Source organism: Mobula birostris, chromosome 11 (genome assembly GCF_030028105.1).
Source record: "Mobula birostris isolate sMobBir1 chromosome 11, sMobBir1.hap1, whole genome shotgun sequence".
Taxonomy (NCBI): Eukaryota; Metazoa; Chordata; class Chondrichthyes; order Myliobatiformes; family Myliobatidae; genus Mobula; species Mobula birostris.
Genome location: NC_092380.1, coordinates 1,953,913 through 1,980,569, shown reverse-complemented (window position 1 = coordinate 1,980,569; position 26,657 = coordinate 1,953,913). Strand labels below are relative to the sequence as shown.

Sequence of the window (26,657 nt, the reverse complement as noted above, 5' to 3'; positions counted from 1 at the left end):
TGGGGCCGCAGAGACGGTTAGGGACGGGCTAACAGAGACGGTTAGAGATGGGGTCACAGAGACGCTGAGGGACGGGGTCACAGAGACGGTGAGGGACGGGATCACAGAGACGCTGAGGGATGAGGTCACAGAGACGGTGAGGGACGGGGTCACAGAAACAGGAAGGGACGGGGTCACAGAGACGGTGAGGGACGGGGTCACAGAGACGCTGAGGGACGGGGTCACAGAGACGCTGAGGGACGGGGTCACAGAGACGGTGAGGGACGGGGTCACAGAGACAGGGAGGAACGGGATCACAGAGACGCTGAGGGACGGGGTCAGAGAGACGCTGAGCGACGGGGTCACATAGACAAGGAGGGAAGGGGTCACAGAGTCGTTGAGGGATGGGGCCGCAGAGACAGTTAGGGACGGTGTCAGAGAGGCGCTGAGGGACGGGGTCACAGAGACAGGGAGCGAAGGGGTCACAGAGACGTTGAGGGATGGGGCCGCAGAGACGGTTAGAGACGGGGTCACAGAGGCGCTGAGGGACGGGGTCACAGAGACAGGGAGGGACGGGGTCACAGGGACGCTGAGGGACGGGGTCACAGAGACAGGGAGGGACGGGGTCACAGAGACGGATAAGGACGGGGTCACAGAGACGGTGAGGGACGGGGTCACAGAGGCGCTGAGGGACGGGGTCACAGAGGCGCTGAGGGACGAGGTCACAGAGACAGGGAGGGACGGAGTCACAGAGACGCTGAGGGAAGGGGTTCACAGAGACGGTGGGGGACGGGGTCACAAAGACGCTGAGGGACGGGGTGACAGAGACAGGGAGGGACGGGGTCACAGAGACGCTGAGGGACGGGGTCACAGAGACGGTGAGGGACGGGGTCACAGAGACAGGGAGGAATGAGATCACAGAGACGCTGATTGACGGGGTCAGTGAGACGCTGAGGGATGGGGCCACAGAGACGGTTAGGGACGGGGTCATAGAGACGGTGAGGGCCGGGATCACAGAGACGCTGAGGGATGGGTTCACAGAGACGCTGAGGGACGGGGTCACAGAGACAGGGAGGGACGGGGTCACAGAGACGGTGAGGGACGGGGTCACAGAGGCGCTGAGGGATGGGGCCGCAGAGAGGGTTACGGACGGGGTCACAGAGACGCTGCGGGACGGGGTCACAGAGACAGCGAGGAACGGGGTCACAGAGACGGTGAGGGACGGGGTCACAGAGACGCTGAGGGACGGGGTCACAGAGACGGTGAGGGACGGGGTCAGAGAGACGCTGAGCGACGGGGTCACAGAGCCGGTTAGGGACGAGGCCGCAGAGACGGTTAGGGACGGGCTAACAGAGACGGTTAGGGAAGGGGTCACAGTGACGCTGAGGGACGGGGTCACAGAGACGGTGAGGGACGGGATCACAGAGACGCTGAGGGATGGGTTCACAGAGACGGTGAGGGACGGGGTCACAGAGACAGGGAGGGACGGGGTCACAGAGACGGCGAGGGACGGGGTCACAGAGACAGGGAGGAACGGGATCACAGAGACGGTGAGGGACGGGGTCACAGAGACAGGGAGGGAAGGGGTTACAGAGACGGTGAGGGATGGGGTCACAGAGACGCTGAGGGACGGGGTCTCAGAGACGGTGAGGGACGGGGTGACAGAGACGCTGAGGGACGGGGTCACAGAGACAGGGAGGGACGGGGTCACAGAGACGGTCAGGGACGGGGTCACAGAGACGGTTAAGGACGGGGTCACAGAGACGGTGAGGGACGGGGTTACAGAGGCGCTGAGGGACGGGGTCACAGAGACAGGGAGGGACGGAGTCACAGAGACGCTGAGGGAAGGGGTTCACAGAGACGGTGAGGGACGGGGCCGCAGAGACGGTTAGGGATGGGGTCCAGAGACGCTAAGGGACGGGGTCACAGAGGCGCTGAGGGACGGAGTCACAGAGACGCTGAGGGAAGGGGGGTCACAGAGACGGTGAGGGACGGGTTCACAGAGACGCTGAGGGACGGGATCACAGAGACAGCGAGGAACGGGGTCACAGAGACGGTGAGGGACGGGGTCACAGAGACGCTGAGGGACGGGGTCACAGAGGCGCTGAGGGACGGGGTCATAGAGACAGGGAGGGACGGAGTCACAGAGACGCTGAGGGAAGGGGTTCACAGAGACGGTGAAGGACGGGGCTGCAGAGACGGTTAGGGATGGGGTCCAGAGACGCTAAGGGACGGGGTCACAGAGGCGCTGAGGGACGGGGTCACAGAGACGCTGAGGGAAGGGGGGTCACAGAGACGGTGAGAGACGGGGTCACAGAGACGCTGAGGGACGGGGTTACAGCGACAGCGAGGAACGGGGTCACAGAGACGGTGAGGGACGGGGTCACAGAGACGCTGAGGGACGGGGTCACAGAGACTGGAAGGGAAGGGATCACAGAGACGCTGAGGGACGGAGTCACAGAGACAGGGAGGGACGGGGTCACAGAGACGGTGAGGGACGGGGTCACAGAGACGCTGAGGGACGGGGTCACAGAGACAGGGAGGGACGGGGTCACAGAGACAGGGAGGAACGGGATCACAGAGACGCTGAGGGACGGGGTCATAGAGATAGGGAGGAACGGGGTCACAGAGACGCTGAGGGACGGGGTCACAGAGACAGGGAGGGACGGAGTCACAGAGACGCTGAGGGACGGGGTCACAGAGACAGGGAGGGATGGGGTCACAGAGACGGTGAGGGAAGGGGTCACAGAGACGCTGAGGGACGGGGTCTCAGAGACGGTGAGGGACGGGGTCACAGAGACGCTCAGGGACGGTGTCACAGAGACAGGGAGGGACGGGGTCACAGAGACGGCTAAGGACGGGGTCACAGAGAAGGTGAGGTTCGGGGTCACAGAGGCGTTGAGGGACGGGGTCACAGAGGCGCTGAGGGACGGGGTCACAGAGACAGGGAGGGACGGAGTCACAGAGACGCTGAGGGAAGGGGTTCACAGAGACGGTGAGGGCCGGGGTCACAGAGACAGGGAGGGACGGAGTCACAGAGACGCTGAGGGAAGGGGTTCACAGAGACGGTGAGGGACGGGGCCGCAGAGACGGTTAGGGTTAGGGTTGGGGTCGCAGAGACGCTAAGGGACGGGGTCACAGAGGCGCCGAGGGATGGGGCCGCAGAGAGGGTTAGGGACGGGCTCACAGAGACGGTGAGGGACGGGGTGACAGAGACCCTGAGGGATGAGGTCACAGAGCCGGTTAGGGACGAGGCCGCAGAGACGCTAAGGGACGGGGTCACAGAGGCGCAGAGGGATGGGGCCACAGAGACGGTTAGGGACGGGGTCACAGAGACGCTGAGGGACGGGGTCACAGAGACGGTGAGGGACGGGGTCACAGAGACAGGGAGGGAAGGTGTCACAGAGACGATGAGGGACGGGGTCACAGAGACGGTGAAGGATGGGGTCGCAGAGGTGGGGAGGGCGTTGCTGAGATGATAGAGGTGTCTCTTTATGGGGATTTACCATTGTTTGCATGTGGTTTAAGGGACGGATTGTGCGTGGGAGGGAGATGGGGCTTTGGGGTTCTCACGTTTTCTGGCATTCATTTGCTTTTTTCTGTTTAATGGATGTCTGTGAAGGGTAAGAATTTCCGGTTGTATACTGTATACATTCTCTGATATTAAATTGAACTACGGAATCATTGAATTGAGAGAAAGATGTGTACAGGTGAGGAAGAGTGTAGCGAGGGAGGGAGTGACAGACGGGGAGGTGAGTAGGGAAGTGATAAGGGCACAGAGAGGAGAAGGCACGGTGTCGTAGAAAAGATGTCTGGGAGAGAGGGTGTTACAGAGACGAAAGGAGTGTGGGGAGGCAAGGTTGGCAGAGACGGGTATGGTAGGAAGTGTGGAGACCTGAGGGGTGTAGGGGAGGGAGAGACTGCAAGGTCGGGGAAGATCGGAGGGGTGACAATGTAAACTTGTGCCTCCCCTCCCTAGCCCGTTCCTCCGCTCTCCTTACCTTCCACTCCAGTCACTGGATCTCTCCATGAACCCGACACAGTTCCGCCGCGGCTTCTTTTCCCCTGCCCGCCCCATCACCACTCCCACCTCCCCTGCACAACCCACCCACCCCAGTCGTTCTGTATGGTTACCTAGGTAGGAGTTCTTCATGTCGCGGTTACTCTTGGAGACGTTAATAAAGGTCCTCTCCTCGCCCTGAATCTCCACCAGGCCTCCAGACCAGTCATAGGCCCCCACGGCACCCAGGATGACGGAGTCCTGGAAAGGGAGGAGAGAGAGGTGGGCCGTTGGGTGTGATGGCTCGTGGGGAGTCAGTTTTCGGGAATGCTAGCATTCATCCCATCGAGGCTATAGTGGGTTGGGAGGGGGAAGGGATGTCAACGTTTATTGTTCATCCCCAGTTGCCCTTGAGAATGCAAGTATCTTGCCAGTACAGAGCCCATCGCCAATCGACCCTCGAGAAGATGAACAAATGCCAGCATTTTTCAGCTATCCCCAATCGCCTTTTCAAATGAGGCAGACTGCAGTCTCTTTCACCCGATCATAAGTGCCCCTCGACAAGGCGCAGGGGACGCCAGCACTTATCGCCCCGTCGCTCTTTCAGAAGGTGGGGTAAGTCTTTCTTTTCCCATCCTCTCTGGTATCGAGGATCTCGCAGCACTGGTAGCAGACGGAGTTCCGGTACTCGGAACTGGCCCCGGCGAAGGGAAGCCGAAATACTTCTGCGGTGGGTACTTAAAGGGAAGGGGGCGGCAACTAAGGGTGATGATCGTGGTTGTGTTCGCTTCCTCGCACTCTCTGCAGCTGTGACCCCATCTTCCCACCGCTGGGCACATCCACAAGGAGCAGTGTTCGGTGAAACCGCATACAACAACAAGGTACCCCGCCATCCAGACCAGGTTCTCTTCTCTCTGTTGCCATCATTTGATGGTGTTTCTTTGTATTGACTGTGAATGCTCACACAAATCAATCTCAGAGTTGTACCTGGTGACATATATATACTGCGATAATAAAGTTACTTGGGACTTCTGGACTTGTTCTGTGTAAGTGTGTAAGCACGGGACGGCAGGAATGAACTTTTTGGCATCCCGGCAAAAGTATCTCTATCTTGGTTAATCAGAGGCGAGAGAGAGGAGGGCAAACATTGTGGCTTTATTCAAGAAGGGCTGTAAGGACACGACAGGGAAATGCAGGCCGATAAGTCTAACATCAGTGGTGGGGAAAGTTACTAGATGTGATTCTGGGCGACGGGATCTTCCCGTATTTGAGCATAGAACAGAGAGATTTATATACATGGTTCCCTGAAAGGGCCAACAGAGCGGTGAAGAAGGGATTTCGCACGCGGCCTTCATCAGTCAGGGTACTGAGTACAGGATTCGAGATATCGTGTTGCAGTTGTTCAGTTTTGAGCTGCACTTTAAGAGGCCGCACTTTGTGTTCAGTTCTGGTCGCGCTGCTATAGGGAAACATGCCATTAAGCTAGAAACTGTCCGGAGGAGATTCACCACCGATTTGCCGAGATTTGAGGGTCTGACTTACAGAGAAGGTTAGGGTTAGAGACGTACAGAGGGTGAAAGCAAACAGTCTTTTTCCACAAGATTCGGAGCAAGAAGGCTGCGGGTGAACAGCTAGGGATTTCGGAGCGAAGGCATTTTTACTACTCCGGGTAAAAGAGAGGCATGACTGCGTAGGCGCGTGACGTCGGCCAGTAGAGCGGGAAAAATTTAAAAAGAAGTCCGCCATATCCAGCGGGCAGCGGAGTGAGAGGTAGCAGAGTGAGAGGGCTTTGGCTCAACGGGCTTAGGCGGTAACGAGGTGAGGTAGGCTTACCTGTGTTAATTGCGGAAAGGTAGTAGTATGTGTGTGAGGCCGGTTTTTTACTTCTCGGTGTCAGATGTGGGAGGTCCCGGAGTCTCCCAGCCTCCTAGACGGCCATATCTGCACCCGGTGCGTCGAGCTGCAGCTCCTGAGGGACTGTATTAGGGAACTGGAGATGCAGCTCAATGACCTTCGTCTGGTCAGGGAGAGCGAGGAGGTGATAGAAAGGAGTTGTAGTCAGGTGGTCACACTGGGACCACGGGAGACAGACAAGTGGGTCACAATTAGGAGGGGGAAGGGGAAGAGTCAGGTACTACAGAGTAACCCTGTGGCTGTACCCCTTGACAATAAATACTCCTGTGTGAGTACTGTTGGGAGGGTGTGACGGCCTACCTGGGGGAAGCAACAGTGGCCGCGCCTCTAGCGCAGAGTCTGGCCCTGTGGCTCAGAAGGGTAGGGAAAGGAAGAAGGCAGAAGTGACAGGGGTCTCTATAGTTAGGGCGTCAGACAGGCGATTCTGTGGATGCAGGAAAGAAACTCGGATGGTAGATTGCCTCTCAGGTACCAAGGTCCGGGATGTTTCAGATCGCGTCCAAGATATCCTGCAGTGGGAGGGAGAACAGCCAGAGGTCGTGGTACATATTGGTACCAATAACATAGGTAGGCAAAGGGAAGCGGTCCTGAAAACAGACTACAGGGAGTTAGGAAGGAAGTTGAGAAGCAGGACCACAAAGGTAGTAATCTCAAGGTTACTGCCTGTGCCACGCGACAGTGAGTATAGGAATAGAATGAGGTGGAGGATAAATGCATGGCTGAGGGATTGGAGCAGGGAGCAGGGATTCAGATTACTGGATCATTTGGACCTCTTTTGGGACGGGTGTGACCTGTACAAAAAGGACTTGTTGCACTTGAATCCCAGGGGGACCAATATCCTAGCCGGGGGGGGGGGGGGGATTGCTAAGGCTACCGGGGAGAGTTTAAACTAGAATGGTTGGGGGGGGTGTGGTTGGGAACCGAACGGAAGAGACTGGGGAAGAAGCGGTTGGTCAATGGGAGAGAGGGACAGAAGAGCAGAACTAGAGGGAGGTGATAGATAAATAAGGCGAAGAAAAGGAGTGAGAGAAGGGCCAGACTGGAGAATGGAAAAGGAGAAAATGTAAGGGGAGAGATACTCCTGTAGAGAAATTGAATTTCACGCCATCAGGACGGCGGCTACACGGAAAGTACATGAGATGTTGCTTCTCCAACTTGAGTTTGGATAATCGTGGCAGTAGATGAAGCTATGGACAAGTATGTCAGAATGTGAATAGGAATTCGAATTATAATGTGTGGCCATCAGGAGACCTCGCCTTTTGGACAAAGGTTCAAAGCTTCATTTTATTATCAAGAATATACGCAGAATACAACTCTGAGATTAATTTTCCCCAGATAGCCATAAAATACAGAAAAAAAAACATGGTTCCCCCGCCCGCACGAAGAAGAACAAGAAACAATGCTCGCCAACTCGCCCCAACCTTCTCATTCTCACGAAAACTATCTGATCGGCCGCTCGGACACGGCAGCTAAAATATCAAACCCCTAACCCACCCCAACCCCTCCCACGCAATCAAACAGCGGTAATACCATCAAACACCAAATCCCTCCCTCGCCCCAGAAAGTAACATATCGCCCACCCGCCAATCAGCATCAAGAAAGAAAACAGAGAAGCACTGAAGGAGACCAATATAAACTAATTATCACTAATTAAAAGTAGCCTCCCGTGGAGAGAGACGGGTACATCGATTGGAAATTTGGGCTCAACTCGGTCAAATAGGATTGGCTCAGATCGGGATGGGTTAAACTCAGGCAAATGGGACAGCCTCAGATGGGAAAAGGGTTAAACTCAGGCAATTGGGACAGGCTCGGATGGGGAAAGGGTTAAACTCAGGCAAATGGGACAGCCTCAGATGGGGAAAGGGTCTGTTTTCCTTATTTTAGGAATCAGAGTGGTGGCTTCCAGGGTCACTCCTCTGAGAGATATTCCTCATGGATCTGAGAAGACTGGGGAGCGGATTTCATTCTTCTGAGGGGTCAGCAGGTGCAGGGGGGCGGAAGGGCTCTCACCTCGTTGAGGAGGACGCTAAATCCCACCTGGGACATCTCCATCTCGAAGGAACTCTCGCTGGAGGATTGCGTTCCTGTGGAAAACAGCGAAATGTCATGGGGGCATGGAGTGGGAGAGGGATCGGGTAGTTGAGGGTAAACGGTAGGGGAGGAGATGAAGAAAGGAAGTGAGAGATGGCGAGGGCTCACAAACTGGTAGGACGCAGGTGGGTGCGGGGGAGAGGAGGATTATGGGAGGAGAATCGACCTGGTGGAGGAGGGGAAGATTCACGGAATGCGGGATGGGGTAGAGTGGGAAGGCAGGGCAGGGAGAGAGAAAAAGAGGGAGATTGATAAAAAATGTAGGAGGAGGGGAGTAGAGGGGGAGGGTATGGGGTTTATGAAGAGGGGAGGGGGCGAAGAGTGAATGGAAGATGAGTGAGGAGAGTAGGAAGTGGAGCGAGGAGAGAGGGAGAGGGGCAAAAGGTGAAGGGGAGAGGGAATGAGCGGGCAGGGAGAGGGTGGTGGGCGGTAAGAGAGAGACGGAGGTGCCGGGAAGGGTGGGTGAGGGACTGTTGGTGAGGAATGGCTAGAGGGCGGCAGCAAGGAAAAGGCGGAAAGGGACGGAAAAAGTAGAGTTGGACGAAGTTGGAGGGAGCGAGAGGGACCCCGGTGTCCCGTGTGAAGCCACATCCTCGTTTTGAGTCCTCACCCTCGATCTTGTAGATTTTGGACTTGAGATCCTGGAAGACAGATTGCAGCTCACTGTATTCTTTCACCTTGATCAGATAACTGGGGGACGAGGCGATTATTGTCAACTCATTCAGACCCTTGCTGCCACTCTTGAAACTTTCTCCAACCTGTGAAAAGAGCAGAATTAGAAACGGGCTCAAGTTGTCAGTTTCACAGGGGAGAGGAATGGCATTAGTAATCAAGGGATCGTGTCACAGCTGCAGAAAGGAAGGATATCGTGGCGGGATTACCTACTGGAGAATGCCGTGCGGGATACTGAGGCTCTAGAGATGGTAGGTAAGAACATAGGGATCTCTATCCGTTTGGCGTGACGGCAGGCGATTCCAGCATCTTCAACGTGATCCTACCACTAAGCATATCTTTTCCCTCTGCCCTCCTTCATATTTAATAGGGATCACCCTTCCCTCGCCTCTGATGTTTGCCTGGCACTTACCCCGGCAAGAGTGACGCGCCCCTACACCTCCTTTCTCACCACCAGTCTGGGATCCAAATAGTCATTCCAGGTGAGGCGGCACTACACCTGCGAGTCGCTCGTGGTCATACAATGCTACCGCTAGGGATGCGCCACAAAAGGCAGATCTCCCGGTGGCGAACCATTTCAATTCGACTTCCCATTCTCATTCCGATATGCCTGTGCATGGCCTCCTCTAGCCAAAGTGAGAACAAGCTCACGTCGGAGAAGCAACATCTCAGATTCTGTGTGGGTAGCCTCTAACCTGACGGTATAAACATCAATTTCTCTAACTTCCAGTAATTTTTGCCCCTCCATCCCTTTCTTCGTTGTTCATTACTCTGGCTGGTTACCCTTTCACCCCCTCTCTTCTCCTCATCTGTCCATTACCTCCCGCTGGTTCTCCTCCTCCTTTCATTTCTCCCAAAGTCAACTGCCCTCTATTAACCATATAACCATATATAGCTATATAACAATTACAGCACGGCAACAGGCCATCTCGGCCCTTCTAGTCCGTGCCGAACTCTTACCCTATCCTAGTCCCACCGACCTGCACTCAGCCCATAATCCTCCATTCCTTTCCTGTCCACATATCAATCCAATTTAACTTTAAACGACAACATAGAACCTGCCTCAACCACTTCTGCTGGAAGCTCATTCCACACAGCTACCACTCTCTGAGTAAAGAAGCTCCCCCTCATGTTACCCCTAAACTTTTGTCCTGTAATTCTCAACCCATGTCCTCTTGTTTGAATCTTCCCCACTCTAACCACGTCAACTCTATCAATCTCCCTCATACTTTAAAAAACCTCTATCAAGTCCCCCCTCAACCTTCTACGCTCCAAAGAATAAAGACCTGACTTGTTCAACCTTTCTCTGTAACCTAGGAGATGAAACCCAGGCAACATTTTAGTAAACTTCCTCTGTACTCTCTCAATTTTATTGACATCTTTCCTATAATTCGGTGACCAGAACTGCACAGAATACTCCAGATTTGGCCTTAACAATGCCTTATACAAATTCAACATTACATCCCAACTCCTATACTCAATGCTCTGATTTATAAAGGCAAGCACACCAAAAGCTTTCTTCACTACTCTGTCCACATGAGATTCCATCTTCAGAGAACTATGCACCCTTATTCCTAGATCCCTCTGTTCTACAGCATTCTTTAATGCCCTACCGTTTACCATGATTTTGATTAGTTCTACCAAAATGTAGCACCTCACATTTTTCAGCCTTAAACTCCATCTGCCATCTTGAAGCCCACTCTTCTAACTGCCCTAAATCTCTCTGCAAGTTTTGAAAACCTACCTCATCATCCACAACTCCACCTATCTTAGTATCATCTGAATAATTACTAATCCAATTTACCACCCCATCATCCAGATCATTAATGTATGTGACAAACAACATTGGACCCAGTACAGATCCTTGAGGAACACCGTTACACACCGTCCTCCAATCTGACACACAGTCATCCACCACTACTCACTGCTGAATCAATTTTACTGCTTCAATATTAATACTCAATGATTGAACCTTCCTAACTAACTTTCCGTGTGGAACCTTGTCAAAGGCCTTACTGAAGTCCATATAGACAACATCCACCGTTTTACCCTCGTCAACTTTCTTAGTAACCTCATCAAAAAATTCAGTAAGATTTGTCAAACATGAACTTCCACGCACAAATGCATGTTGACTGTTCCTAATCAGTCCCTGTCTATCCAGATAATTATATATACCATCTCTAAGAATACTTTCCATCAATTTATCCACCACTGACGTCAAACTCACAGGCCGATAACTGCCAGGTTTACTCTTAGAACCCTTTTTAAACAATGGAACCACATGAGCAATACGCCAATCCTCCAGCACCATCCCCGTTTCTAATGACATTTGAAATATTTCTGTCAGAGCCCCTGCTATTTCTACACTAACTTCCCTCAAGGTCCTGGGGAATATCTTGTCTGGACCTGGAGACTTATCCACTTTTATATTCCTTAAAAGTTTCAGTACTTCCTCTTCTTTAATCGTCATACTTTCCATAACTACCCTACTTGTTTCCTTTACCTTACACAATTCAATATCCTTCTCCTTAGTGAATACCGAAGAAAAGAAATTATTCAAAATCTCCCCACCTCTTTTGGCTCCGCACATAGCCGTTTATAGATAGCAAATTTTAGAACTCTTCTTCCCTTTATCTCTTTCTGCAGCTTCGTAAGACAATCTCCCTATATCCATGCACGACACATGTCCCTCGCCTCGTCTCACTTATCACCTGCCAACTTGTACCCCCCTCCTCGCCTTCTTATTCTGACCCGCCCATTCCTTTCAAATCTTCATGAAAATGTATCTATTAATTCCCCTCATAGATGCTGCCTAATCGGTTGAGTTCCTCCAGCAGTTTGTATGTGTTGTTCAATTTTGTAGCATCTGCAGAATTTCTTGTGTTGGGAAAGATGAAAAATAACCGGGTTATAGGTTGACTTTCACTTACCCTAATATTGATTTGCACCTCCATAGGGCAAGAGGATTAGATCAGATGGAATTTGTAGATGCGCCCAGAAACGATTCTTGACACAATGTGTAGACAGGCCGACTCGAGTACAGACTATACTGGATCGGTTACTAGGCAATTAACGAGGTCAGGAGACGTTTTGGAGTCAGTGACCACAACGCCATGACCTTTGCGAGGATCGGAACAGACGGCATGTTAAAATATTTAACTGGGGGACGACGAATCAGGTAGGAACTTGTGAGTGTAAGTTGGGAGCAGATGCTGTCAAGGAAATGAACCAAGGAAATATGGAGGTTGGTTAAGGAGTATTTTCGAGGAATTCTTGATGTTTGTTCCATTGAGGCATCAAAAGGATGGTAGCGTGAGATGCAGAACATATAGTCAAGAAGAAGAGGAAAGCACAGCACACAGAACAGAACAGCCTAGTACTGTATATGTTGTGCTGAACTTTTAACCTACTTCTAGATAAAGCAATCTTCCTTTCATCCGTGCGTATTGAAGAGTCTTTTAAATGTCAGCAATGTATCTGTCTCGACCGCCAGCCATGGCAGGGCGTTCCGTGCACTTACCACGCCCTGTGTAAAACACTTACATCTGACATTCCCCTATACATTCTTAAAATTATGCCCCCCCCCGGGGGAAAGGGTACTGGCTGTCCACTCTATCTATGCCTCTTATCATCTTATGCATCTCTGTCAAGTCGCCTCTCGTCCTCCTTCTCTCCAAAGAGAAAACCGTAGCTTTTGCTCCAGATGCTCTGCTGCGGTCGCCGCTGACATTTAATTGTTCTTTCGTGTTTTTGAGTAAGTGGAGTTAAGGATCATGTTAGGATTCTGGGGACAGTTATAAGGGGGCATTAGAGGAATTAGAGGTGTTGCCGGAATTTTGGTTCCTAAATCTCCGCTACGCGTTTGAAGAACGCCGACGCAACGCAGGCATAGGATATCCCCGTGCAGAGACGGGATGTTTAACCGGACTTTGGGCTGACAGACCAGCGTGGACGAAAGCTGGTAGTTCCGCCAGCAGCGAAATCTCGGCGGGCTCCAGAGTACGAGTTCCACGCTGCTGGAGCAACGAGGTCCGATGCTGCTGGAGCTAAATGGTTTCGGGAATCGGTGACACCAGAGTTCGAAACCTAGCGTTTCAGGGCCCGGCATCGACGAGTCTGCAGTTCGACGCCTGTGTACGGTGATCGGAGGTCCTGTGTTTGATGGCGACGATCGAGGCCATCGAATTGGAAGTCCGGAAGTGGAGGTCCGTCGGCCGGAGTACCGGGTCTGTGAATCTCTGTGGGTTGGCTGGAGAAGTCGAAAGCCCAATATCGACGTATTGGCGTTCGACTCCGAAGCTGCAGGGTCGATGCCGAAGCATACGGACTGGAGTCTGGGGTGAGGGGACTGTGTATGTGCATGGGTAAGGAGGAGGAATTCAGCGTGTTTTGCTGTTGCAGTGTTGTTTGTTGCATCCTGTGCCCCTGTGTGTGTGTGTGTGTGTGTGTGTGTGTGTGTGTGTGCGTGTGTGTGTGTGTGTGTGTGTGTGTGTGTCTGTGCGTGCGTGCGTGCGCCTGTGTGTGTGTGTCTGTGCGTGCGTGCGTGTGCCTGTGTGTGCGTGTGCGTGCCTGTGTGTGTGCGCGCGTGTGTGTGTGTGTGTGTGTGTCTGTGCGTGCGTGCGTGTGCCTGTGTGTGTGTGTGTGTGTGTGTGTGTCTGTGCGTGCGTGCGTGCGTGCGTGTGCCTGTGTGTGCGTGTGCGTGCCTGTGTGTGTGTGTGCGTGTGTGTGTGTGTGTGTGTGTGTGTCTGTGCGTGCGTGCGTGTGTGTGTGTGTGTGTGTGTGTGTGTGTGTGTGTCTGTGTGTTCCGCGTTGTTCTGCCAAGTATTGTGAGCATGCTATCTTGACGCGGGGATGTATAGCGACATTTACGGGATGCCCCCAGCACATCCTCGGATATGTCGGCTGTTAACGCAAGAGGCGCATTTCATTGTATGTTTCGATGTACATGTGATAACTAAACTTGAATCTTGAACTTTGCTCAATCAATCCCTTAAGACGTGTTTACCAGGCAACATCCTGGTAAATCTGCTCTGCGCCCCTTCCGAAGTTTTCACATCTTTCCTATAATGAGGCGACTAGAAATGAATGCAGCCCTCCAAGACGTGTTTTATAGAGCTGTCGCAGCGCTTGAGGTCACTTGAGATTTAGGAAGCAAACAACAGACAAGGCTCCGAAGAGTTAAAAGGTAGCTGGAAAGAAGGTTAAAAAGAGACTTAAGGCAGGTGGAAAGGAACACGAGATAGCCTTGGGGAGTAGGGTTAATGAAAATACACAAAATACACATAAATGCTAGAGGAATTCAGCAGTCAGGCTGCATCTATTGAAAAGAGTAAACAGTCGACGTTCGGTCTTCTTCAGAACTGAGATGGAAGGGGGAAGATGACTGAATTAAAAAGGTGGGGCGGGGGAGGGGAAAAGGCTAGCGGTAACGTGATAGGTGAAGCCAGACGGGTGGAAAAAGTCCAGAGCTGGAGAGGAAAGAATCTGATAGAAGAGGAGAGCGGACCATAGGAGAAATGGAAAGAGGAGAGGACCCAGGGGGAAGTAATAGGCAGGTGAGAAGAACTGAAAGGCGGCAATGGGGAGTAGGGGAAGGGAAGTGGAATTTGTTCACCGGAAGGAGAAATCGATATTCATGGCAGGGAGGGAATTCTCATTGAAACCTCCCACATACTTAATGACCTGCATAGAGTGGACATAGAGGGGATGTTTTCATTACTGTGAGAATACAGGCTCCGAAGGTATAGTGTCAGAAAGAAAGAGGGCCTTTAGAACTGAAACGACGACGAACTTCTTCCGCCAGATTGTAGGATTCGTTGCGACAAAGGCTGTGAAGACCAAATCTTTGGGTATATTTCTGTTAGCGATTCCCGCGCCGTCCCTCACGAAGATATCCTCTTCGTCCCTCACTGATCTCGCTCTACCTCCCACACTGAGAATTCCCCTTCCACACGGAGACCCCGTGTCTGTGCGACACGGACCTTCCCCTCCGTCCCACACTCATCCCACCCACATACACGGGGGGGGGGCGGGGGCACCTACCCCAATTGCACAGCGAGTGATCTTTTCCGCCTGCGCCCTCTTGATGACCTGCTCCAGATTGATGTCTCCTGGCGTGGTCGCTCCATCCGTGATCACAATCAGGAGCTTCGCTGCCCCTTCTCTTGCCCCACCGTCCTCCGTAAACACAGAAAATCTGCGCAACACAGGAGGGAGGAGTGTCGCATTAGAGATAGGAGGAGGGAAGGCCATTCTTTCCCCCTCCCTGATTCAAATAGGTATGCATCGTATGTTTTCCCTTTCACCATCTCTTCCCCTCACTCTTTCTCTCTCTCCCCCCCCTCTCTCTCTCACACACACACACACACACACCCTCAGAAGCCCCCCACCCGTCCCCCCCCCCGTTCATTTAAATCAAAACCACCCCCTTCTTTCCAGTGGCATCACAGTACTCCAGTAATAGAAAAAAAAATCTAAATATTAGTGGTCAGGAGAGGGAGGTATTGAATCATTTCCAGAATGCTGAAAAACATCCCTCCACCCTGTCCCATCACACACTCCCGGGGTCAGACACAGAGTGAATCTCCCTCCACACCGTCGCATCACACACTCCCGGGGTCAGGAACAGAGTGAAACTCCCTCTACACCGTCCCATCACACACTCCCGGGGTCAGACACAGAGTGAATCTCCCTCCACACCGTCCCATCACACATTCCCGGGGCCAGACACAGAGCGAGGTTCACTCTATACGGTCCCATCACACCTCCATCTCCCCCCCACCCCCATCCCGGGGTCGGACACACAGTGAGTCTCCCTCTAACCCTGCCGTCACACACTCCTGGACAGGGATTAGTTACATGGTATAATTGATCCCAGTTGCAGTAAATGTCGAGCTCTCCATCAGCTGGATGTCATGCACGATATTATACAGATTCCCTCGTTGCTCTTGGAATGTCTTAAAGCTCAGTTCCGTTCTGACTAAGGCGGAGTATTGAACGATGGCAAACTGGAGAGAGATGAAGGCTTCATTGAAGACAGAAAGAGACAGTCCTGTGTATCTCCTCGACTAGCCCCACTGACCTGCTCTCTCCCCACAGTCCCATGTGACTCCCCAAACTAATCCCACTGTCCCGCCCTTTCCCCACAGCCACGTGTCAGTCCCGAAATTTATCCCCACTGTCTCGCTCTTTCCCAACAGCCACGTGTGACTCCCGAAATTTATCCCCACTGCCCCGTGCTCTCTTCACAGCCTGTGCCAACCTCCAAACTAATACCCCTGCCAGACCCAAATCCTCTCTTTTCTCCCTCTCCTCCCCACTCCTGACGTGAACCCTGCCCCGTCACAGACCTGCATGCCGGCGTCTGATGCCTGTATCATATCCCACATGAACTTTTTGTTCGCCTCCAGATCCCTTTTGCTGAGGCTGTTGGACCCATCGAAGAGGAAGACCACATCTACCATCTCAGGGATACATTCTGGCAGAGAGGGGGAGAGCAGCAAAGGATGAGAGAGGGAAGGACGGCGAGGAACTCAGCACCTCGAGAATTGTAGTAAGTAGAGTGCGTCGCGCCGAGGGAGGGCATTACTGTCATATCCGTACTCCCTCCTCCCTTATTTCCTCTCCCCATTGACCTCCTTACCCTCAATCCATCCTAAACTCTCACTCATAAACCTTCCTTCTCACTCTGCAAACGTCTCCCCTTCACCTTCGTCTATCTTACACCACTCCTCTCTTCTTCCACCTCTTTTTCCTCTCTTAACCCTTTCCCAGCCCCGTACCTCACTCCCTCCCCTCTCTATTTCCAATCTGTTTCCTCTTCCTTTCCTCTAATTAATCCACTCTATCCTTTCTCATTCTTTCTCATTTAGTTAGCCCCTCATTCCCCCTTTCCTTCTATCCTCCTCCCTTCCCCTTCTCTCTCCTTCCTCCTCTCTGTCTCACCCTACCAATCTCTCCCCTTCTCCCTTTCTTCGGTTTCCTACTCTATTTCTCCCATTCAATCTTCCACTCTCTCTTCCTCATCATCTCTCTGCATAACATGCCCTCTCTTCACGGCCCTCCTACTTCCTCTTGCTCTCCTCACCCCCTTACTCACTCTCTCCAGGCCCAACCCTCTAGAACAGGAAGCTCCGCTGGACATCCCCGCCCCCGCCCATTCTTCCTTTCACCCTCCAGCCTTGACCCTCCCCTCCACTCCCCTGTCCTCACCGATTTTTCCGATGTCCAGTGGAGCTTCCGCTTCCAGCTGATCTCCGAACCGGATGCATTTTCCTGGGAACCACGTGTTTCTCATGCATCCGTGCACTGTGTTGGGATCACAGACCTGGGGGGAGGGGGGAGGAGAAAGAGAGAGAGAGAGAGAGAGAGAGAGAGAGAGTTACCAAGAGAAGCACCTTCCCCACTCCCTCCAATGACCAGTCAACCCATCGCCTTTCCGCCCTCGACGCCCCACCCCCAGTGACACCCGAGGGCTACGGTTTCGGGGAGGAGAGCTAAGCACCAAGGAGGGAGAGGCGCGGGCTGGAAAGAGGGACAGGTAGGAAAAAAGGGAATAGTTGGGAGGGGTGGAGGGCGAGGCAGCTAGAATGTTGGAGGGAGTAGGAAAGGGAGGGCAGGGGAGGGAGTGGAAAGAAGGAGGGAAGAATGGAATCTGACAGGATGCGGTTGAAGAGGGACGGAGCGGTCATGGAAAAGAGAGAGGTCGCTACTTAGGGAGCGAAGGAGGAAGTGTTCAAATTTCAAAGTACAGTTGTAAAGGGAAGGGCGACTGGGATGAGAGCTGGGGCCTGGGAGGCGACGATACGTAGGGTAGAGACGGAAAGGACGGGACGTGAGGAACCTACCACCAGTTGGTGCCCCGAAGAGTCCATTGTAAGCACGGCGGTGTTGTTGAAGGAGTCTGCGAGAACAGTGAGAGACACGGCCGTTAGCGAAGCGGTCAGAGGAACAGCGTGCGAGTGTCACTGTCACAGACAATTTTCCCCTCTCCCACCACCTCCGTTCCCTTCCCACACAGCTCCACTCCCCCTCACCTCACTCTTTCCCCTGTTCCAGCACTTTCCCTTACCCTAACTCTCCCCTTCTTGTTTCCATCCACTGCTCTCCCACGTGCCTCCCCTTCTCTCCCCTGACCTCTCCTGTCCGCTCCCTCCCCATCATTCAACTCTCCGCTTTCCTCGCCTCTCCTCTCTCCCCTTCCTCCCCTCTCCTTTGCCTCTCCACCTTCCGGGCTCCCGGCTCCCGCCCCTCTCTCTCCTCCTTCCTTCCTCCCTCCCTCGGTCCCTTCTAACTCCAGGCCCAACAATTTCCCCCTTCCCTTCCTCTCTTGCCCCTCGCCTAAACCCTCCACGTTGCATAATTCCTTCTCACTCCCTCTACCGCATTCCCTCCACCACTCTCCTCGCCTCCTCTCTTCGCAAACATTCCCTCCACCACTCTCCTCGCCTCCTTTCTTCGCACCCTCCCTCTCTCCTCGCTCTTTTCCCTACTCTCCCCTCTCTTCAATTCGCTCGGCTCTGGCCCTTCGCTCTCGTCCCCTCGGCTTACTTCCTCCCGCTTCTCGTACCCCTACCATTGCTCCCTTCCCTCATCTCCCTCCCTTCCCTTGTGCTGTCCCCTCATTGTGTCACCACCATCCGCCCTCCGGGATCACTCACCAGTGACGTTGGTGGGGTGGCAGTCACCGCCTGCGATCGAGCAGCGCAGTAAGATGGCGCTTCCCATCTCGTCCTTTCCCGTCACTCCGATCCTGCGGGAGTGGATAAAGGGTGCAAAGTCGTAATTCCGGGGCACCAGAAGAGGGAGGAACGAGAGGGCTAGGAGGGGTGAAAGAGGAGGGCGGGGAGGGAAGGACGACAGGGATGAGAGTGAAAGAGGGGAGCGGCGTCGAGGGATGAGAGAGGAGGGAGGACTTGAAGGTAATGAGGAGAGAGGAAGGACCAGCACGGGAAGTGGCAGAGGATGGAGTGGGTGGAGTTGTGAATCGGTAAGGAGTGGAGAGGAGGGGATGACGGAGAGATTTAGAGGTGCAGTGAGGAAGGAACGAGAGGGACGGCGGCAAGATCAGAGGGAGAAGGAAGGGGAGTGAGGTGGGAGGGTGGGGCGGCGATGGTGGACGAATGAGGAGGAGGGCGCACTGTAGAGATGTAAGGATTTGTGGAGAGATTGGGTGCTCCGTGGAGGAATGAGTGGCAGGGAGAGAAGCGGAATGAGAGAGAGCATTGCTGGAGAGGAGGCAGGCAGGGACTCGGGGAAGCAGTGCGGAAGGAGGGGCGCTGCGTAGGATGGGAGAGCCACAGGTGGGGTGATGAGGAAGAAACGCCAGTAGGGAAGGAGGGAGCACCGTGGGTAGGGAGCAGCAAGGAAACAGAGTCGTGGGAGAGGCGGTAAGGAAGGGAGGGATGGATGGGCAGGGGGGAGAGAGCACTGATGAGAAGTGGTGTACTGCATAAGAGTAAGGGCGAGGATGGTGTGCTGCGGCAGCAGAGATAAGGGGAGAGCGAGGAGGGGAGGAAAGTGAGGTACGGAGAAGAATGAATGATAGGGAGGGGCTGCGAGGAGGAAGGGACAGGAGGGAGAGAAAGCAGCTTCGAGGAACAAGAGGGAGGGGCAGCCAGAAGGATGGAGTGCCGCAGGAAGGGCGGCTAGGAGACATTGGGTAGCAGGGGGCGGTGGAAGAATGGATTAAACTTCCCAGCGGGAATCAAGTGGATAGGCTCCCAGAGTCAGATGACAAGCCTCCCTGGTGATCTTGATTTGCGGTAGTGTGAGGGAGGCATCTTCTTAGAGCTGGCGCAGAATTTCTAGTCCTCGCTGGCTACAGCTGAGGTGCTAGAAGACTGGAGAACAACAAAACGTGGCGTCCTTACTGGAAGATGGCAGTCGGAAATAGTACTGGGGATCAGTATTCAAGTGATGGGGAGCCGTGGGAGGAAATTCTCGAGGTACTTAATCGGGGCGAACATAGAAGAGGATACTGTGTGTCCTCATCAGAGGGCAGAGGGGTCCTGTCCGGACCTGCTAAAGTCAGTTTATCCAGGCGACAAGATCCTCGATAAGGGCGTCCTGGTCGATGTCATCTGTACAGAGACGTCAGAAAAATACACTAATGGAGTCTGCACGGTGACCAGGAAATGAAATGAGAGCTTTTGGAACCCAGGGCTCCTCGAGAAACTAGGTGCAAAGAAGGCTCAGTTGCCTAAGAGAGTACAGTATTGAGACGTCGTGTTCAAATCACGGAGAGTGATGTGAAAGGTGAGGGAAGTATTGGATTAAAAGTATCATATATGAAAGCACGAAGTATAAGAAATAAAGTGGATGAGCTTGAGGCTCAGTTGGAAATTGACAAGTATGATGTTGTAGGAATAACAGAGACATGGCTGCAAGAGGACCAGGGCTGGGAAATGAATATTCAACGGTATACGTCCTATCGAAAGGACAGACAAGTGGGCAGAGGGGGTGGGGTGGCTCTGTTGGTGAGGAATGATATTCAGTCCCTTGCGAGGGGCGACATAGAATCAGGAGATGTAGAGTCAGTCTGGATAGAACTGAGAAATTGTAAGGGCAAAAAGACCCTGATGGGAGTTATCTACAGGCCCCCAAACAGTAGCCTGGATATAGGGTGCAAGTTAAATCAAGAGTTAAAATTGGCATGTCGTAAAGGCAAATGCTACATTTGTTAGAGGGGACTTCAACATGCAGGTAGACTGGGAAAATCAGGTTGGTACTGGACCCCAAGAAAGGAAGATGGTGCAATACCTCAGCGATGGATTCTTAGAGCAGCTTGTATTAGAGCCTACCAGGGAGAAGGCAATTCTGGATTTAGTGTTGTGTAATGAACCGGATTTGATTAGGGAACTCGTGGTAAAGGAGCCATTAGGAGGTAGTGACCATAATATGATATGTTTTAATCTACAATTTGAGAGGCAGAAGGGAAAATCGGAAGTGTCAGTATTACAGTTGAACAAAGGGGATTATGGAGCCATGAGGGAGGTGCTGGCCAAAGTTGACTGGAAAGATACCCTAGCAGGGATGACAGTGGAACAACAATGGCAGGTATTTCTGGGAATAATACAGAAGGTGCAGGATCAGTTCATTCCAAAGAGGAAGAAAGATTCTAAGGGGAGTAAGGGGCGACCGTGGCTGACAAGGGAAGTCAAGGACAGTATAAAAATAAAAGAGAAGTATAACATAGCAAAGATGAGCGGGAAGCCAGAGGACTGGGAAACTCTTAAGGAGCAACAGAGGATAACTAAAAAGGCAATACGGGGAGAAACGATGCGATACGAAGGTAAGCTAACCAAGAATATCAAGGAGGTTAGTAAAAGCTTCTTTAGGTACATGAAAGGAAAAAATTATTTAAGACCAAAGTTGGGCCCTTGAAGACAGAAACGGGTGAATTTATTATGGGGAACAAGGAAATGGCAGACGAGTTGAACAGATACTTTGGATCTGTCTTCATTAGGGAAGACACAAACAATCTCCCAGATGTAATAGTGGCCGGAGGACCTAGAGTAACGGAGGAACTGAAGGAGATTCACATTAGGCAGAAAATGGTGTTGGATAGACTGATGGGACTGAAGGCTGATAAATCCCCAGGGCCTGATGGTCTGCACCCCAGGGTACTTAAGGAAGTGGCTCTAGAAATCGTGGGGCATTGGTAATCATTTTCCAATGTTCTACAGATTCAGGATCAGTTCCTGTGGATTGGAGGGTAGCTAATGTTATCCCACTTTTTAAGAAAGGAGAGACAGAGAAAACAGGGAATTATAGACCAGTTAGTCTGACATCAGTGGTGGGGAAGATGCTGGAGTCAATTATACAGGATGAAATAGCGGCATATTTGGATAGCAGTAACAGGATCGGTCCGAGTCAGTATGGATTTACGAAGGGGAAATCATGCTTGACTAATCTTCTGGAATTTTTTGAGGATGTAAATATGAAAATGGACAAGGGAGAGCCAGTGGATGTAGTGTACCTGGACTTTCAGAAATCTTTTGATAAGGTCCCACATTGGATATTAGTAGGCAAATTTAGAGCACATGGTATTGGGAGTAGGGTACTGACATGGATAGAAAATTGGTTGGCCGACAGGAAACAAAGAGTAGGGATTAACGGGTCCCTTTCAGAATGGCAGGCGGTGACAAGTGGGGTACCACAAGGCTCGTTGCTGGGACCGCAGCTATTTACAATATACATTAATGATTTAGATGAAGGGATTAAAAGTAACATTAGCAAATTTGCAAATGACACAAAGCTGGGTGGCAGTGTGAAATTTGCGGAAGATGTCGTGATAATGCAGGATGACTCGGACGGGTTGGGTGAGTGGGCAGATGTATGGCAGATGCAGTTTAATGTGGATAAATGTGAGGTTATCCACTTTGGTGGTAAGAACAGGAAGTCAGATTATTATCTAAATGGAGTCAAGTTAGGAAAAGGGGAAGTACAACGAGATCTAGGGGTTCTCGTATATGAGTCACTGAAAGCAAACATGCAGATACAGCAGGCAGTGGAGAAAGCTAATGGCTGGTTCGCCTTCATAACAAGGGGAGTTGAGTATAGGAGCAAAGAGGTCCTTCTGCAGTTGTACAGGGCCCTGGTGAGACCACACCTGGAGTATTGTGTACAGCTTTGGTCTCCAAATTTGAGGAAGGACCTTCTTGCTATTGAGAGAGTGCAGCGTAGGTTCACGAGGCTAATTCCCGGGATGGCGGGACAGTCATATGTTGAAAGATTGGAGCGACTGGGCTTGTATACACTGGAATTTAGAAGGATGAGAGGGCATCTGATTGAAACATATAAGATTATTAAGGGATTGGACACGCTAGAGGCAGGAAACATGTTCTCGAAGTTGGGGGAGTCCAGACCCAGAGGCCACAATTTGGGAATAAGGGGTAGGCCATTTAGAACGGAGTTGAGGCAATACGTTTTCACCCAGAGAGTGGTGGATATATGGAATGCTCTGCCCCAGAAGTCAGTGGAGGCCAATTCTCTGGATGTTTTCAAGAAAGAGTTAGATAGAGCTCTCAATGATAGCGGAATCAAGGGATATGGGGAGATGGCAGGAACGGGGTACTGATTCTGGATGATCAGCCATGATCACAGTGAATGGCGGTGCTGGCTGGAAGGGCCGAATGGCCTACTTCTGCACCTAATATCTATTCTCTATTGTCTATTATCACACACCAATCCGGGAGTCAGACACAGAGGAAACTCACTCTGCACCGTCCCATTACACACTCCCGGACAGACTCAGAGTGAAGTCCCCTCCACAGAGTCATTCTCTCTCCTTGTCGCTGACCCTTGCCCACACCCTCCCATTTCCCGCCAAACTCACCAGTTATTCCGATCGTCTCCAAACTGGAACACGCGCTCACCGAACTCGGACCCATTACACACTCCCGGACAGACTCAGAGTGAAGTCCCCTCCACAGAGTTATTCTCTCTCGTTGTCGCTGACCCTTGCCCACACCCTCCCATTTCCCGCCAAACTCACCAGTTATTCCAATCGTCTCCAAACTGGAACACGCGCTCACCGAACTCGAACCCATTCCCGGTGGCGATTATGGTCGGTCCGTCTGTGTCGAGATTAAAGCAGTGGGCGGTGAGCGCCAGCGATAGGACACCTGTGTGTGGGGAGAATATAGAGTGAAATTCCCTCTTCTCCGTCCTGTCACCACACTCTCAGAGTCAGACACAGAGAGAAGCTCCGTTACTGCCGTCTCGTCATACAGAAACCTATAAAACACACAAGGATGCAAAGGCATCACGGAAACTCCCCCCCCCAATAGATTCTGTTTGCATTTCTTGCTGGGGTGCATGGGGTGTCCAGGGAGGGGTAACTCTTCTGGTGGTGAGCTTGTCGTGCTCCGCCCTGGGGCAGATCACCCAACTTTGGTCTCCACCTGCCACCCAGCTCTCACCTGTTTTTCCAAGTACCTGTTTGCATGCGACAGCGGCCACACCCCGGAAACACCGCTTCGACAGGTGAGGGTAGCCGGGAGCCTCCAACCCCGGTGAGATAGGGATATGTCTACCCCAACATGCGTAGCCAGTTCAGGCGGACAGGGCGGATGAGATCAGCTACAAGATCCATCGGCCGAGACGGCGGTTCTGCAACGCTTCGTGGAGAGCAATGGACGTGACAAGGCACAGAAGGCGTCGCGGCTAATCGCTGCAGTCCAAGAAGTCTCCAGTACTGATGATCTTTCGTACCATTGGACCAAGATACTTGAAGCCGAGAGAATAGAATTGTCCCACCCAGTACAACGGCTTTTTCTCTATAAAACTCCTCCCGCACAGGTTTTTTTATCTCCCATACAACTCTTCACCCAGTCAATTGATAATCTGCACAGAAATGATGGTAACCAACGAATTTCTCGCTGCCCCAGTAAAGCATCCAACAAAATCAAAGTGCCCAATCCATCCCGGATATTCTCTCTTCTCTCCCTCCCTTCGGCCGGAAGATACAAAGGAGGGGAATCACACCCACCCGGCTCAAGGACGTTTCTACTCCGCTGATATGAGATATTGATTCGCCTCCTTGTCTGATCAGACGGACCATTTACCACTTGCACCTTATTGTCTGCCTGCACTGCACTTGCACTGTAAACTCTGACGCTTTATTCTGCATTCTATTATTGCTTTATCTTACTCTGCCTCGATATACTGAATTGATCTGTATGAACAGTGAGCAAGATAAATGTTTAAGTGAACCACAGTATTCATGATAACAATAAACCAATGTATTATTGTCACATGAGCCAAGATAAGTGAAAAGTTTTTGCTTATGTGCCGCCCAGACAGATCACTTCATACATAGGCACATCAAGGAGCCACACCTGAGCAATATACGTTAGCCCACTACTGTATACCCTCTGAACTCGTGAATGTGCACAGCTCATTCGTCACCTATAAATTTCCCGATGCACTAGTTGTTGGCTGTATCTTAGATGGTGATGTGGGAGCGCACAGGAATGAGATAGATAGGCTGGTTGAGTCATGTCAGCAAGACTCGAGAATTGCCTGTGGACCGCGGGACGAAAGGGTCCGGATATCAAACCTGGAATAGTAGTGATCATCGAGTGATCGTTCTTCTCCCCCCTTTTTCTCCCTCCACTACCCCCCTCACGACCATCCGCCCCTTCTTCTGAAACTGATAATCACTTTATTAGGTCTTGCACGATAGATGTCAGTGGTAATGAACCCAATTGTGATCCCGATTTGAGGTGGTAATGTGGGAAACTCACCCGCTATCCCGAACAGCTCCCAGATGGATCCTGCATTCCTCGATCTCAGAAACATCTTCGGTGGCAAATATCAGCTAATCAGCTCTTGTCAACGGCGGCCCAGACAGGGGAGGCGAGGCAATACCCGTCTGCGGAGAGAGAAGCCATCAACAACTGGGGTCGGGGATTGTGAGAACAGAGAGGAGAGCAAGCTTGTCTGCGGCTCGAGATGCGGCATTGTGGGGAGGTGAGGACCGGGACAGGAGGGAAGGGAATAGAGTGGAATATGGCAGGGAGGGCAGAGTGGGCGTCCCCGAAAATAGGCGAACAGCCCCGGAGTGAGCGGGGTGTGGGGGGAAGGAGTGTGGGCTGGAGGGCTGGAGGCAGATCTTGTCCTGTTACATGCCGACTGAAAGAGGACAAGGGGACACCAGCAGCTCGACTTCGTGCGGAGAATTGGTATGTCGCCGAACACTTCTGCAAACTTCTACCGATGGACCGTGGAGAGTAGGTCAGCTGGTTCAATGGTGTCGCAACAGTAACCTCGCACTCAACGTCAGCAAATGCCAAGGAACTAGCTGAGGACTTCAGGAAGAGGATATCGGGAAACATTCAGCAGTCCTCATCGAGGGGTCAGCGGTGAAAAGGGGGGAAGCTCGAAGCTCCTAAGCGTTATCGCTGAGGATTTGTCCTAGGCTCAACACACTGATGCAGTCTCGACGAAGGCACACCAGTGGCTCTACATCATCAGGAGTTTGAGGAGAGTCAGTATGTCACCAAAGGCCCTAGCAAACGTTCCAGCATTCTGCCTGGTTGCACTACCGTCTAGGGGCATCTGTTACTGCCATCAGGATGCAGGTGCAGGAGCCTGAAGTCACACCCGCAGGGATTCAGGAACACGATCTTCTCCCCTGCTCTCGGATTAATGACGCCATGAACACCACCACTACCCACCTTTCGCACTCTTTGCATAGTTTTGTAACTTAAAGTATTTTCTTACTCTATATGTCTCGCTCTGTACTGCTCTGGCAAAACAGGACTACAGTGCATCAGTGATAATAAACCTGATTCTGAATCGGAAAGTATCTGCATATCATCAGGATTTAATATGATGATAGACTCCTTAACAGAACCAAGTACAAAGAGATCTTGCGGTTCAGGACCATAGTTCACTGTGAGCAGCCACACAAGTGGGTAAGGCGGTAAGGAAGGCATGTAACACAAATAAAAGTTGCACGTGAACGCAGCAGGCCAGGCAGCATCTATTGGAAGAGGTACAGTCGACGTTTAGGGCCGAGACCCTTTGTCAGGACTCACGTCAAAGAAGACGCGTATTTGGTTTGTTAAGTAAGGAAATCGGATTTCAGCTATATAAAACTTTGGTCGGTGTTCTGTCCAATTCTGGTCGCCCCGATACAGGGAGGTTGTAGAGAGGATGCAGAAGAGGTTCAACACGACGTTGACTGGATTAGAGGACATGCGGTATAAGGAAAGGTCGGACAAACCTGGGCTGTTTTAGCTGGAAGGACGAAGTCCGAGGGGAGACCTGATGGGGGTTTTTAAATTAGGAGGCAGAGAAAGAATAGACGGTCAAAATCTTTTTACAAGGGTAAATACTAGAGCAGATGTTAGAGGTTGGAGAAGTTTAAGGGCTATAGGTGGGGCAAGTTTCTTACGCAGAAAGTGGGCGGTGGCTCGAATTCTTTAATGGGCTAATTATGAAAGAAAGCAATTTGAATATTAGAAAAATACAGTACAGTAGGGGCCCTCCT

General features: G+C 52.0%; 1 protein-coding gene across 8 annotated transcripts in view; it reads right to left on the bottom strand.

Moving 5' to 3' along the window:
* The window catches only part of LOC140204723 (integrin alpha-X-like), a 119,276-nt gene that overhangs the window by 73,495 nt on the left and 19,124 nt on the right, over nt 1-26,657 (bottom strand). For all 8 annotated transcript variants that reach the window (XM_072271445.1, XM_072271442.1, XM_072271443.1 and 5 more), the window contains exons 2-12: nt 24,907-25,034; nt 23,154-23,283; nt 18,316-18,407; nt 17,503-17,558; nt 16,868-16,982; nt 16,006-16,133; nt 15,515-15,663; nt 14,699-14,852; nt 8,595-8,742; nt 7,904-7,977; nt 4,114-4,240 (exon numbers count right to left, since the gene is read on the bottom strand). In XM_072271445.1, coding sequence (XP_072127546.1) covers nt 4,114-4,240; nt 7,904-7,977; nt 8,595-8,742; nt 14,699-14,852; nt 15,515-15,663; nt 16,006-16,133; nt 16,868-16,982; nt 17,503-17,558; nt 18,316-18,407; nt 23,154-23,283; nt 24,907-24,961 — 1,228 coding nt within the window. In that variant the 5' untranslated portion in view covers nt 24,962-25,034. The remainder of the gene's footprint in view (nt 1-4,113; nt 4,241-7,903; nt 7,978-8,594; nt 8,743-14,698; nt 14,853-15,514; nt 15,664-16,005; nt 16,134-16,867; nt 16,983-17,502; nt 17,559-18,315; nt 18,408-23,153; nt 23,284-24,906; nt 25,035-26,657) is intronic.